Here is a 14,638-nt window from a genome sequence, read left to right as displayed (position 1 = left end):
CTGCCTGACTGGCCCTTGTGCCGGTGGCATGTAAAAGCACTCACTACACTCTTGGAGTGATTGGCGTTAGGAAGGGCATCCAGCTGTAGAAACTCTGCCAGATCAAGATTGGAGCCTGGTGCAGCCATCTGGTTTGCCAGTCCTCAGTCAAATCGTCCAACCCATGCTAGCATGGAAAGCGGACATTAAATGATGATGATGACAAGTCATCCTAACGAGACGTCTGCGTTGGCTGGGTCATGCCCTCCATCGTCAAGCAAGAGAATTTATCTACGAAGCAATTGCCCCAGCTCCCCTTCAAGGTTGGCAAAAACGATATGGTGGACAACGAAAAACCTGGCTGATGACAGTCAAGGCTGATCTGGAACCCAACCTAGGCCCCCATGGCTATGGCGTTTGCCGCTGGAATAAGGAGTGGTTGATCACGCAGTCGTTAGCCTCAAATCGCCAGGCCTAGTCGGCGTTTGTGAGAGATGCAGCATTGAGGGTGAATGAAGCCAGCTCAACCCACCCCGGGTGGATGCTGTCTCAAGACAAGAAGATGATGATGATGAACAGAGGTTGTTATTTTCTAATCTTCTGTGTCTGGTTATGGTGAAATATGACCTTATTTGGTTGGAAACGGTTGAGGGTTGATGACAGGAAGAGCATCTATCAGTAGGAAAAAAGGGTTCAGTAATTTCTTTCTGACCCATGCAGGTATGGAAAAGTGAATGTTAAATGTTTGATGATGTGTTGTGCAAAATTAAAGAATGCAATGAATTTTGATGAAGCTCCAGCATTTAAACCAGTCATATCCAGGCCAAATATTCTACCCGTTTTATGCCTACAACTGCCAGATCTGGCTTCTTGCACTTACCTTACATTGCCATTCTAAAAATAAACATCTGTATCATCGGACTCTTGTAGCTATGAGATTATGCCTGATTAATTCAAAACAATGTGAATAATAAGCATTACATTTGCGAGAGAAGTCTCCATATTTAAAGAGTTAAACTTTTGATGGAAAGTTGACCTCTAATGTAGGAGTTGTGGGTGTTAGTTTTACTACTTATATCTCTTTTAGAGGTTTTAGAACTATCTATTTCACTTGTTATGAGATCAGTGGTTGTCTGCCACTTATCTATTTATATATTGTGAGTAGGGGCAATTGACTGCCATCTCTGGCAGGCTGGTGTCCAGTACCAATGATGGGTAAGGGCCCAGAAACCATGGCCAACTGGTCTTACCAAGCTGGAGGAGGAGTGATTTGCTCCCTTACTCACAATATATTGGACACAGGTTGTGTGTTGTTAACCAGCTGGGAAAGATGTTTTCTTGGGGTAAAAATGTAGTAACCTAATTCTTTATAGAACAGCCATGTTATTGTGGCAAAAAAAGACATTAGCATCTTGTATTGTTACTACTTGCATCTTGTTTAGAGATTTTAGAACTAACTACTTTGATTGATTAGAAAAAACATAAAGAAAAATATATCTGTTGTGTTAGATCACTTTTAACAGTTGAACTCAGTAGATAAAGCTATAAATAATAGCATTCCAAACTCCTTAATTTTCCTACAAAAATGACAGGACAAAAACCAATAACAGTCTGACCGGCACCAAACCACGAAACTGGGTCATACCACTTTTTTTCTCAACTGACCTCCATATCAATATATACAGGGTGTGGTGAGTAAACAAGTCATCTGAATTACACAAAAATGAAAATAAGACTGACTTCTCATTTTAACAGATATATTTACCAATATTACATAAAAATATCTTGAAATACTAAAGAGTAAATTTATTCAATAAAATCGCCATTGGCTTCAACCACAGCCTCCAGATGACTTCAGAATCTCCGGCAGCTCTACTGAACAGCTTCCTTGTTTAAGTTGGTGAATGTTGCCACAATCCTTGCCTTCAGTTCATCTTTGGTGTTACAAGGAGTTTTGTTGGTCTCTCGCTCAACTGTGCTCCACACATAATAATCAAGGGAGTTAGGTGGCTAGATGTTAGAGGTGATGTAACTGCAGAAATTGTCTGACAGCCATGACTGGGTTCTCTTGCTTGTGTGGCATGGTGCAGAGTCCTGTTGCCAGACATAGGGTCTTCCAGCAGCCACCCTCTTGACCCAAAGCAGCACTATCTCCTCCAGGTACTTGATGTAGGCCTCCATGTTAAGTATGAGGATATGGGGGAAGATGAATGGCGGTATAACGTCACCCATCACTAGTGATCACTATAAACAGCATGATGTTGACTGGATGTTTGATTTTTATCACAATTGGTACATGTCCTCAGATTGACACCCAAACAATCTTAAATGTTCATTTCAGAGCTTCCAGCATGAATGCCAAGCAGTACAGTATGTTATTTTCAAATTTCTGGCAGAGTGAATTGTGTCATGGTGCTGTTTTTCTCAGACAGTACCCAACTGACCCTACCATACTGAGTAGTCGACAAAATCAAAAACAATGCACATGCGCGAAATTAGAAATATAAAATGGCGACAATTTACCCATTGCACCGTGTGTGCACGTGTATCTCCCAACACTGCTTGACATCCAGTGCTGGTGTGTTTACATCCCCATAACATGGGAGATCAGCAAAAGAAACAGAATAAGGCTTTAAAATTTTTTTTAAATAAATAAGAAAAGATCTGGGAATGGTTTGAGTAAAATTTTTCAAGGCAATGCCCCAGCATGACCACAATCAGACAAACAAATAAGAGATAACAGGTGTTTCTTTTTAAATCAAATACTTAAATGCTATTATTTATAGCTTTATCTACTGAGTTCAACTGTTAAAAGTGATCTAACACAACAGATATATTTTTCTTTATGTTTTAGTTGGGTCCCGAGTTCGAGTTGAGTGACGGCAGGTTTGTAACAATATATATATCTGTATGACGAGCCATTTTCAGTTTCCCTCTACTAAATCCACTCAAAAGGCTTTGGTTGACTCAAGGCAAAGTAGAAGACACTTGTCCAAAGGTGTTACACGATGGGACTGAATCCAGAACCATGTTGTTGAGAAGCAAACCTCTTACCACACAGCGATTCCATTTGGGTAGGAAAAGTCAAATGTTGCCAGTGGGACTTGAATCTCCATCTTCTGTAAACATGACAGATGTTTTACCATTGGACCAAAACAATCCTCTGAACTTCTTTGTCAATTTTAGAAGCATTGTTCTTACCAGTGAATTAATTTGACTGTTTCCATCCTAAAGACTTTTTAACACAATACTCACAAGCTGTTATTTATAGCTTTATCCACTTGCAGTTCCACCATTAAAAACAATTTATTGCCTGCCTTTCAAAGTTTCTAAAATTTTATGTTTTATTTCAGAAAATTTTGAAAACATGGGGCGTCGTGGAATGCCTGGTCGCCGAAGGCAACTAATTCAATTGGATAATGCTCCAAAAACAAGCTATTTAAGTAAGTTGATTTTGTTTTGTAATTTGAGAGCTGAGATGAAGATTTTGGAACAGTTAAGATGGCAATAACAATGTTACTCCTATTCATCTTCTTTGGTTTTTAATCTACTTCCCTAACTAGAGATATGTCCTGAATTCTGGAAACATGCTGCAGTGTGTTCTATTCCAGTACTCCATAACTGGTATGCTGTGGTACATTGGTGTGCCGTGAGATGATGCTATGTGTGCCACAGTGTAACCTGAATATAATTTTTTTCCCTATATATTTAGTTATATTTTTAGTTCAGGTATGCTGCTGAGTTTTGAAAAGAATATAAGTATACCGCAAGGAAAAAAAAGGTTGTGGAGCACTGGTCTATTTCCATCAATGGCAAACCTTCTGGCTCTGACATCATGTCCATTTTCCATTCTTGACTGAGGTCTGGAGAGCCTGCAGTTGCACCAGGCTCCAAACTGATCTGGCAATATTTCTACAACTGTATGCCCTTTCTAACATCAACCACTCTGAGAGTGTAGTGGGTGATTTTTATGTGTCACCAGCACAGAAGCCAGTCAGGGGACACTGGCATCGGCCACGTTTGGATAATGCATTTTATGTGCCACCGGAACAGAAGCCAATCAAGAGGCACTGGCCACAGCTACAATTTTGGTTTTACTTGACTGAACAGGTCTTCTCAAGCATATATCACCCAATGCATCAAGTGTACTTTTAAATGGGCCAGACATGCAACACTGGCATTGGCCATGGCTGTGATCTCACTTTAGTTGCCGAGTCTTCTCAATCACAGCATATCTCCAAACGTCTCGGTGTCCTGTCATTGCCTCTGTGAGGCACAATGTTTGAAGGTCATGCTTCACCACCTCATCCCATGTCATCCTGGGTCTACCTCTTCCTCAGGTTCCTTCCAGAGTTAGGGAGTGACACTTCCTCACACAGCTGTCCTCATCCATATGTAACACATAACCATATCAGTGCAATTGTCTCTCTTGCACATCACATTTGATCCTTCTTATGTCCAACTTTTCTCTCAGGGCGCTTACACTCTGTAAAGTATGCACACTGACATTACACATACAGCGGATCATACTAACTTCATTTCTTTCAAGCCTACACATGTCCTCAGCAGTCATGGCCCATGTTTCACTGCTGTGTAGCATGACAGTTCGCACACATGCATCATACGGTCTACTTTTCATTCTGAGATCATTTTATTTTGCTCTCTTCCTACTTAACTGTTTCAGTGTGATATTAATTTTCATGGTTATTCCATTAATGTTGTTAAATAGCTACCAAAAAATAGAATTGCTATTTTCTGCAAGTCAATTTACCTCAAAAAACCTGACAAATCTCAACAGAAAGTAGTTTCAAACATGACATTTCTCAACAAAACAATGATCTTGTTACCTAATTATTACTGTATTCTCTTAGTGTTTCCATTTCTAATTGTGTTTAATAGGTTTTTGTTGGAATTTAATGTATTTAATGGGTAGTTTAACATTATTTAATGGTTACATATATGTCAAAAGCTGTGATGTCAAGGAATATGTATTTGGAAATACAAGAAAGGTTGTGTAAATGTTAGATATGGTCCACACTATTTGATGGTGTAGAAACATGGATGTTGATGAAAATTGACAAACTAGCTTTTGAAATGCGAGCATTTGGAAGAATGTTCAAAAAAACACAAAAACTAATGAAGTGCTACATCATCATCATCATTTAATGGTTGTTTTCCATGTTGGCATGGATTGAATGGTTTGACAAGAGCTGGCAGGCCAGAGAGCTGTACCAGGCTCCGAAAGTCCTTTTGGCATTGTTTCTATGGTTGGATGCCCTTCCTAACGCCAACATTACTGGTGCTTGTTGTGAGGCATCGGCACTGGTGCTTGTTGTGAGGCATCGGCACTGGTGCTTGTTGTGAGGCATCGGCACTGGTACTTGTTGTGAGGCATCGGCACTGGTGCTTGTTGTGAGGCATCGGCACTGGTGCTTGTTGTGAGGCATCGGCACTGGTGCTTGTTGTGAGGCATCGGCACTGGTACTTGTTGTGAGGCATCGGCACTGGTACTTGTTGTGAGGCATCGGCACTGGTGCTTGTTGTGAGGCATCGGCACTGGTGCTTGTTGTGAGGCATCGGCACTGTGCTTTTTATGCGACATCAGCACTGGTGCTTGTTGTGAGGCATCGGCACTGGTGCTTGTTGTGAGGCATCGGCACTGGTACTTGTTGTGAGGCATCGGCACTGGTGCTTGTTGTGAGGCATCGGCACTGGTGCTTGTTGTGAGGCATCGGCACTGTGCTTTTTATGCGACATCGGCACTGGTGCTTGTTGTGAGGCATCGGCACTGGTGCTTGTTGTGAGGCATCGGCACTGGTGCTTGTTGTGAGGCATCGGCACTGGTGCTTGTTGTGAGGCATCGGCACTGGTGCTTGTTGTGAGGCATCGGCACGGGTGCTTGTTGTGAGGCATCGGCACGAGTGCTTGTCATGTGGCATCGGCATGGGTGCTTGTTGTGTGGTGTAGGCACGAGTGCTTTTCATGCGGCGTTGGCATGGGTGCTTGTCATGTGGAGCTAATACATACTACAACTAATAAATATAAAATGATCAGTACTCTCAACTCTTGGTCACATAGTAAAAGCACAAGTTATACAAAAGACTGTTATTAGAAGGAAAGATAAATGGCAAACACTTAGAATGAACTGGTTTGATAATATGAAGGACTGGGCTAAACTATTGTATGGGCAATGTGTAAGAATTTCAGAAAAACCCGAATGGAGATCCTTGATATTCAACCTGCTGAGAGCAGATGACACCTAACGAACGAATGAATGAATGAATGAATGAAAAGGAAGAGATGTACTGACCTCGTTTATATGATTTACTTGTCCTCTTAATAGGAATACAAGTTACAGAGTGCTTTGTTGTCTTTTTAAATATTGTATTGCTCTAATTTTCTTGTTGCAGCTCAAACAGGTTGTTATAGACCTGATGATATATTTATTGAAAGCAAAAATGTTGTTAAAAGTAAGTGCCACAGTTTGTTTTTGTTGTTTTGCAATTTCATGTTTATTGTTCTTATCTAAAGGTTGAGACTACAAGGATCATTTCAGAACAGGTCATGCAGTTCAATATCCATAAAATCTATACGAAATTGAAATAATACTTGTCAGTCGTATTAACTTCATCCAGTTGTCACTAGGCCACCGTCTTATTAAAATGAGTGTTGCATTTTAGTTACTGTTTTTCAAAATAATTTGATGTGTGTGTACGTATGCACAAATATATGTAGATATTAGCCCGTTAGCATTTCAACTGACCATATCCGGCTAAAACAACCTACCAGTTCTATCTTCACACTTACCTTACAATATCATTCTAAAAGCCATCACATTGAAATCTGAAAGGTTATGCATGACTAATTTTTATCAATACAAATAAATGAGCATTACATTTGTCAGAGAAATCTGAATGCTAAAGGGTTAATAGTGTGTTTGAGAAAAAAGAAGCCATGTACAGAGCTGACTTAGATTTGTGTCATACACAGCAGAATGATGTCATGAATGGGGGGGGGGCTTCAAATGACATGTGAAAGTCCCATGATGGTCAGTGAGTGGCTCCTGTTGTTGGGAGCAATCATGTATGTAACATCTGCTGTGCCAAAAAGTGTAGGTCACTTGCAGGCTGAACAGTCACACCTCTGGTACTCGTGCAATTCAGAAATGTTTCTAGTGATGGCCTTACTCAACAAGGAAATGGCCATTATGTGTCATCATCATTTAATGTCTGTTTTCCAAGCTGGCATTGGCTGGACAGTTTGATGGCAGCTGGTAAGCCAGAGGGTTGCACCAGGCATGGTTTCTATGGCTGGACGCTCTTCCTGACACCAACCACTCTACACTGAGTACTAGGTGCTTTTTACACGGCATCAGCACCTGTGCTTTTTCTTCTTGCAAGCACTCACAGGACAGACATCTCAGCTGAGAGAGGAAGCATGTTTTTCTGAAGTTTTCACTCTGTTATAAGTTTATAAATGCTACAGGTGCACACATATTCAGAGGTCATATGTGCTACACACATATAATAAACTGAATATATCAACATAGATAATTAGCAGTAATATATTTGTTTCAATACAATGTTTTTATGTTTTATGGAGATGTACTTGCATAGCATAAGCCATTTAAAAACCTGCAAAAACCATTAGATTCACTTCAACATTTAAATTTAATTTGTCAAAATATTTTAGTCGCTTTGAAACTACAACCTGTTCACTTACAAAATTCCATGCTGCATCTTTTTATGATTTTTTGGTAAAATAAATATCTACGCATCTTCATCTTTTGCAGGTAGTCTTTCACTTGTCTGTGATTATACCGGTTCTGACTCAGAGTCTGAGGAAGAATCAGACAAAGGTGAAAATGATTCTACCTTAAATCGAAATGGTAAGTTTTTTTTTTTTCTGCAACTAGGTTCCTGGCAAATTATCATCATCAACATCTCTACTGTTCTGTTATTTCTCGATACCTCTTCTATTTTACTCAATACTACATTAACCCTTTCGTTTCAGTGCTTAGGGCCTAGAAGTATCCCTCTATGCTTCCCCTACATCCAGTAACCTGCAGAAGTTGAGCATCAATCACATTTATTACAATCGTATGGAAGGAGCTGTACTGTTCAACACCATTGCTCCGAGACTCCCCAGACTGAAATATATGAAAATAAAATTTTGGCTTGGTTTCCAAAATATAAATGAAAAACATTTGAGCATATTCTGTGATATGGTATTGCATGCACATCATAATCATCAACTCCTGGTTCAGAAATCGAAACCATAATCTTACAACCATGAGTGCAGCACCCTAATTACTTGGCCACGTATCTTCAATGTATGCACAGAGTGCATTGAAACCATTTGTGCATTTAGAGACCTTTCACCTCCTCAGATAAAAAGATGCTGTGTAACATTTGCATGGTTAATGCCATGTTTAAAGAATTAATGTATTGTACTTGCATAGGAAGAATTTCAGCTGTGAAATACTGTATATATAATGTTTGGTTTAGGGTTGAAGAAAAGAAATCTCTCTCTCTCTCCCTCTCCCCCCTCCTCTCTCTCACACGACTCTGCTAATCTTGATTGGTTTGGATTTAATAAAATAAAATAGAAAGTAGCAGCTAAGATTATCAATACTCCCATTGCTGGTAGTAATTGATTGGTTGTTAGTTTTCTGTCAGTCCTTTCTTTATTATTTGTGACCCCTTGAAGAATGAGGGTATGTCATTGACAAGGTCACGAATAGCAACAAAAGCTACAGAAAGCTAATGACTGATTGATTATTAAACAAACTATTGGATAGTTATTTGGTAAAATAAAGAAGTGGTATTGAACCAGTGTGTGTGTTAAATTTTTGACATAGTGACCCTCCCTAGACACAACAAGATGTAAATGTTTAAATCTGAAGAAGAAAAAAATATCTTCGGAACCCATTATAGTGTATAACAATGAAGGAAGAGGAACCCCAAATTGACTGCATTACAATATTCAGTTTTCCTGTTATACCATAAGTAAAAATATTCTGTAAATATTCATTTTTAGGAGATGATGTCAGTTCTGGGAATGACGCAAAAGATAATCTTCATGCTGAAATGCTTGGAATAGTTGGAACCAAAGTAGAGACTCCATCAGATATCTTTCGCCGGGAATTCAACGCTTATCAGAAAGAAACTGCTGCACCATCATACAACCGAGAGTTTATTGCTTTCCAAAAAGAGACCTCCCCGTCTCTAAGCACTTCAAGTAGTGTGTCTACAGAAATGGTAACTACATCGACAACACAATCCCAGAAAGCAAATGTTCCTCTGAAGGAAAATTCTACCACATCTGCGGATTCAAAGACAGTTTCTGGCTCCACTGAAACACTAGAGAGTGTATCAAAGAGTTCAGATATTGATTCTCAAGTTGCTTCTTTCCTTGCTGTAAGTTCTGGTTTTAATAATACAATAACATGGGTTTGCTCTGGCACCACTACCATCTTATCTCATCTTCCCAGCTACTTCCACCCATTCTTATATAATTTGGGGTAGCCTTGTGTCTTCTCTTTAGCAAGATGCCTCTACATGTCCTCAAATTGGCAGAATCATAAGAGTGTTGGATGAAATGTTTTATCAGCTCTCTGCACTTTGAGTTCAAATCCCACTGAGATTGACTTTCCTTTATAGGTGCAGGCATGGCTGTGTGGTAAGAAGCTTGCTTCTCAACCATATGGTTTTGGGTTCAGTCCCACTGTGCTGCATCTTGGACAAGTGTCTTCTACTTTTGGCCAACCAAAGCTTTGTGAGTGAATTTGGTAAATAGGAGCTGGAAGAAGCCTGTCCTCTGTGTGTGTACATGTTCTTGCTGGTGCCACGAAATATTGCCCAATACACACTAAAAAAGTTTGTGTTATGTAGTTTTGTGTATCTAGATTGCTACCTCAGTATTCTCATTTCAAATTACACATGCTTGATTCTGTTTTTATTTTTATAGCAGTATTTAAAAAAAATTACTCTTAAGCAGTGGGAGTGTCCATGAATCTTTTCAGGCCCTTTAAGAATCATCATCAACCCATGGCTATCACTATCTCAAGTCCTAGATCTCAAAGGAGCCAGTTACCTGGTTTCCCTGGCTTACATGTGACCAAGGTCATCACATTACCCCTGAACTGGGCACCAATCCTTTGCAGAGTGTACCCATTTACAGCTGAGTGGACTGGAGCAATGTGAAATGAGGTGTTTTGCTCAAACACATAGCATATCACTCGGTCCAAGAATTGAAACCATGATGCACAACACCCTATTCACTGGACCACATACCTTCCGAGAATAATGTGAGGAAATAATTCTAAGTCCAGAGACTTCTCTTGAATGCTTGCAACTGAATGCACACTGATAAAGGCTCCCAAAAGCTGGTTGCTGTTGTTCAACTATGTTTGTTCCTTTGGCACTTAAAGATCTTTCATCATACAGTCGTAGCTGTGTGCCTATTAAAATAAATACCAGGATCAACTAACTGAAGCATACGGTTTTGCTAGCTGACATTGTACTGTCAAATGCTATCAGTATGCAGTGGGCATAGTTGTGTGGTTAAGAATTTTGCTTCCCAACTACATGGTTTGGGGTTGAGTCCCACTGTGTGGCACTTTGGACAAGTGTCTTCTACTACAGCCCTGGGTTAACCAAAGCCTTGTGAACGGATTTGGTAGGCAGAAACTGAAAGAAGCCCATCGTGTTTGTATGTGTGTTTCCTGGTCTTGACATTGTGTAATGTTGTGATTGTTGTTCATTTCTAGTATTCCATGTAAACATGTCTGACCATGGAGCAAATATTACCTTGCTTGGTAACTGGTAAGGGTTAATGACAGGAAAAGCATCCACTGTAGAAAATGTATCTCAATAAACCCTGTCTGACTCTTGCAAGACTAGAAAAGTGGGTGTTATGATGATGATAGTGGTTAGCACAGTGTAGTCATACATTCTTGGCAAAAGTCTGTGGTTCATGTTTCAAATCCTTGTTGGTATTACTAATACTCATTAGAAACACACCAATACCATAAGATCTCATTTTTCTGCTTAAGATTTTGAGGCTCTTTTATGTATGTAGGAAATGAGTCCTGATCATTATACTCCTCCTAATTTAATGTCCACTTCTCTGACAGAATTTCTATAACCAGATGCCCTTTGTGTCATGAGCCCTCACCTGTTCACAAATAAGGTAATATTTTCCCATAGCCAGACATGTTTTTCATGAAAAACTGGAGGCAAACACCACCACTTGTATGAAAATGATGCTTATTTACAACCACCACATGATGTCTGCACAAGGGGACACACACAGAGTAGAATCTTGGTTTACAAATTTCATTTGTCCCTGAAGGTTGTTCGTCACACAATATGTTTGTATGCTGGAATTATTTTCCCCATAAGAAATTCAAGTGAAGGCATGGCAAATTCAAGTGGGGATGTACATTGAGTGAAGGTTAGACAGTAACTGATACTCTCCTGCTGATACTGCCAGCTTGTTACTAGTCATTCAGTATTAATGTTATGTGTATGCATGTGTATATATATATGTATATATATATATATATATATTATATATATATATATATATATATATATATACTGTAAAAATCCACATAATTTATGCACTTTTTTTGCAAAATAAAAATAAACTTAAGTGGGTGCATAAATTACATGAGTAGATCGTTTCCAGAATTTTTTTGAAATTTTTTTGTTGCATAAAGACATACAAAATGTAAACATTTGTACCAGAAGTTGACTCATTTAATGTCAGAATAGGTTTTTACAGAAAAAATAATGGCTTAGATTACGCCTAATGAAGTTGACTTTTATGCTGGATGGTATAATGCTTACTTTTTCTGTATAAATTTGCTAAAACCATTAAATGGTTAACTAGTTTTTGAAGTCTGACGTTTATGCTGGCAAACACAGTCTGGGCCATATTTTACATTGCTTGGAGTTTCTACCTATTGCAACGGAGCAAATATTTAATTTTCCTTCACAGTAAATGATTCATGAGTTCTGCTCATATTAACAATAATGATAATGACAAATTTTAAAGTTTGCTTGACATTTTAAGTGTGAAAGGGATTAAAATTTCGATACTCCATATCCAAGGTTCTGATAAGAATAGGCAGGAAAGAATTTTGTTTACATAATCAGCTTGATCAGTCACCTTCTTTTGTTGGATAAGTGTCATCCAAGCTGATGTTTATTGGTAATTAAACTTAATTTCCAACACCTGTGCATATTTATCAGCTTTGTTTTCGTTGGTAATCCTTATCAACAACTTTTCCTGTGATTGTGATTTAAGAAGACACAGCAATATGCTAAAGATCGGACATAATCTCTTGTGGGCAAGAAATGTAAAATAAAGTTTATTATAAACAACACAAACACTTTGTAATTTAATAGCTTTTAATGTGATACCTGTTAAACAGAAATTATTTTTATTTGATGAAAATTTAATAAAATCTAACCAGAAGTAAGTGAAATTATGCTAAACACAACTAAATTGAAGACCTTTTCCCCTGGCCATATCAACAATTCTGAAAACTTTTAGGTGCGAATTTTACATGAGTAGAAGCTTTTTTTTAACAAATTTTTATCCTGAAAATCACCTGTGTAAATTACACAAGTGCGCAATTTACATAGGTTTTTACGGTATATATATATTTATAAGACGGATTTCTTTGTTTCCATCTACCAAATCTACTCACAAGTCTTTGGCAGCTCAGCGCTGTAGCAGAAAGCACTTTCTCACAATGCCATGCAATGGAACTGAACCCTAGATCACATGGTTGGAAAGAAAGCTTCTTAACGACACAGTGATGTCCACACCTATATGTTGGTAAATTCTTGTGGAACTGAATCTGACCAAGTTTTGATTAATTTATGGTTGCTATTGCAGCAGACACACACACAATAAAATCTTTAAAAATGATAATGTAATTTCTCCTGTGTCTCTAAATTTAGGAAATAGATGCTCTTGGAGAAGATGCTGAAGTTAAGAATAAAGAAATCGATGCTGAAGATGAGAATGTAGACTCTGTTGTTGATTCTACCAAAGATGACCAGTCTCTGGGATCTGATGCAAAGGAAGGAACCGATGCCAGTGGAGAAGCTGTGTCCGTTGTTGCTAGTTATAAATCCTCAGAAGATTCTAGTAGCGGCGAAGAAGAACCAGTTGTGTGGCCAGAAGGTAACTATGAAACAAACAATTTTACTGTGTCAATTAAAAACTTGACAGTTTTTCAATGTTACACATTTCATTATGTATCAGGCTCATAGTCGCAATCATATCTGCTACACATCATCATTGAATGCCCGTGTTCCATATTGGTATACCTACATACTGTATTTGATGGCAACTAAATTGTACTTTTTTCTCCTGAATATGTGCTGCTGACGTTAGGGTGCATAAAATATGCCAGTGCATCTTTTATGTCATCAAATATGGTACCTATAAATCTATTGAAATTATTTCATTGTAAACTGCACAGTTCTATATTTTAGAGATGAGGAATTCTGTACATTATTTACATTGGATGGTTAAGAGCGTGTGCTACTAACCCCAAGATTCTGAGTTCAATTCCAGGCAGTGCCTTGAAGAAATAATAATAATAATATCAAAAAAATACTTTAGGAATGAGAACCCAGGGTTGGGTTCAAAATTCCACCAGGACACCTGATGAAGGCTGGAGAGTAGATCAGCTGAAACGTTGTGATAACAACCAAGATGAGGACAAATATCCGTCCAATGTAAATAAAGTAAACTGTACATTTTTCTTCTATTTTCCAGAGCCTGTCAGTGAATGGCAACAGTGCCATGATGAAAGCACTCAACACTACTATTACTGGAATATCAACAGCAATGAGGTGACTTGGGAAATCCCTCCAGAGTTCACTCAGTACCTCCTCCTTTACAAGGAGTACGAGTTAACCCTCAGCCGCTTAATCAAAGAAGGCAAAACAAAACCAAAGAAGAAAAAGACCAAGTCTAAACGGTATTTAATCCTTTGACTTTGTCTTGGACACTCATCCAGGTTTCATCTTTACTAACTTTCTGAAATTCTCTTCAGTGCCACTCCTCAACTGTGATAGCTCTGTAGCAGGGCTGTAGAATTGGAGTTGGAAACAATTAAGGGGTAGCTGGAGTCGGAGTTGGTAAAACTATATTGGCTCTGACTCTGACTCACAATGTCTTTATTCTCTTTAATCTAAACCAGTTATAACATACAAGGCCTACTCAGAGTACAAGCGTATGCATACACTTTGTGAGATATGTAGACTACAACCACTTAATTACATAAAGAGGAGTCAGTCAGAGTCAGGTATATACCTGCAGTTAAAGCCATCTTATTTGCTGTCAGCTTTGCTTCAAATGTTGTTCTGTTTACATAGACAATAAAAAAGAAAAAGAACATTTTAAGCTTTTGTTCTTCACTCCAACAACTTCACAACTTTTATGTGCAGAGTTGCCAAGAGCAGAAACTACACTGGCAACGTTGTTTTTCACGTGTCACTGGCACATGTGCTAGTAAGGGAACGCTGGCAACGATCACGCTCAAATGGTGCTTTTTATGTGCCACCGGCATGGGAGCTAGTCAACGGCCCTGGCAACGATCACGCTTGGATGGTGCTTTTAACGTTCCATT

At 38.7% G+C, this 14,638-nt stretch overlaps 1 protein-coding gene across 1 annotated transcript in view; it reads left to right on the top strand.

Annotated features, from left to right (window-relative positions):
- The window catches only part of LOC115228954 (formin-binding protein 4), a 75,110-nt gene that overhangs the window by 14,345 nt on the left and 46,127 nt on the right, over window positions 1-14,638 (top strand). Inside the window, exons 2-7 of the mRNA XM_029799402.2 lie at window positions 3,333-3,422; window positions 6,390-6,449; window positions 7,772-7,867; window positions 9,019-9,398; window positions 12,957-13,182; window positions 13,783-13,987. Of these exons, the coding sequence (XP_029655262.1) occupies window positions 3,347-3,422; window positions 6,390-6,449; window positions 7,772-7,867; window positions 9,019-9,398; window positions 12,957-13,182; window positions 13,783-13,987 (1,043 nt within the window). The 5' untranslated portion in view covers window positions 3,333-3,346. The remainder of the gene's footprint in view (window positions 1-3,332; window positions 3,423-6,389; window positions 6,450-7,771; window positions 7,868-9,018; window positions 9,399-12,956; window positions 13,183-13,782; window positions 13,988-14,638) is intronic.

The sequence above is a fragment of the Octopus sinensis genome, unplaced genomic scaffold (genome assembly GCF_006345805.1).
Source record: "Octopus sinensis unplaced genomic scaffold, ASM634580v1 Contig11478, whole genome shotgun sequence".
Taxonomy (NCBI): Eukaryota; Metazoa; Mollusca; class Cephalopoda; order Octopoda; family Octopodidae; genus Octopus; species Octopus sinensis.
This window is presented reverse-complemented; position numbering and strand designations above follow the sequence as displayed.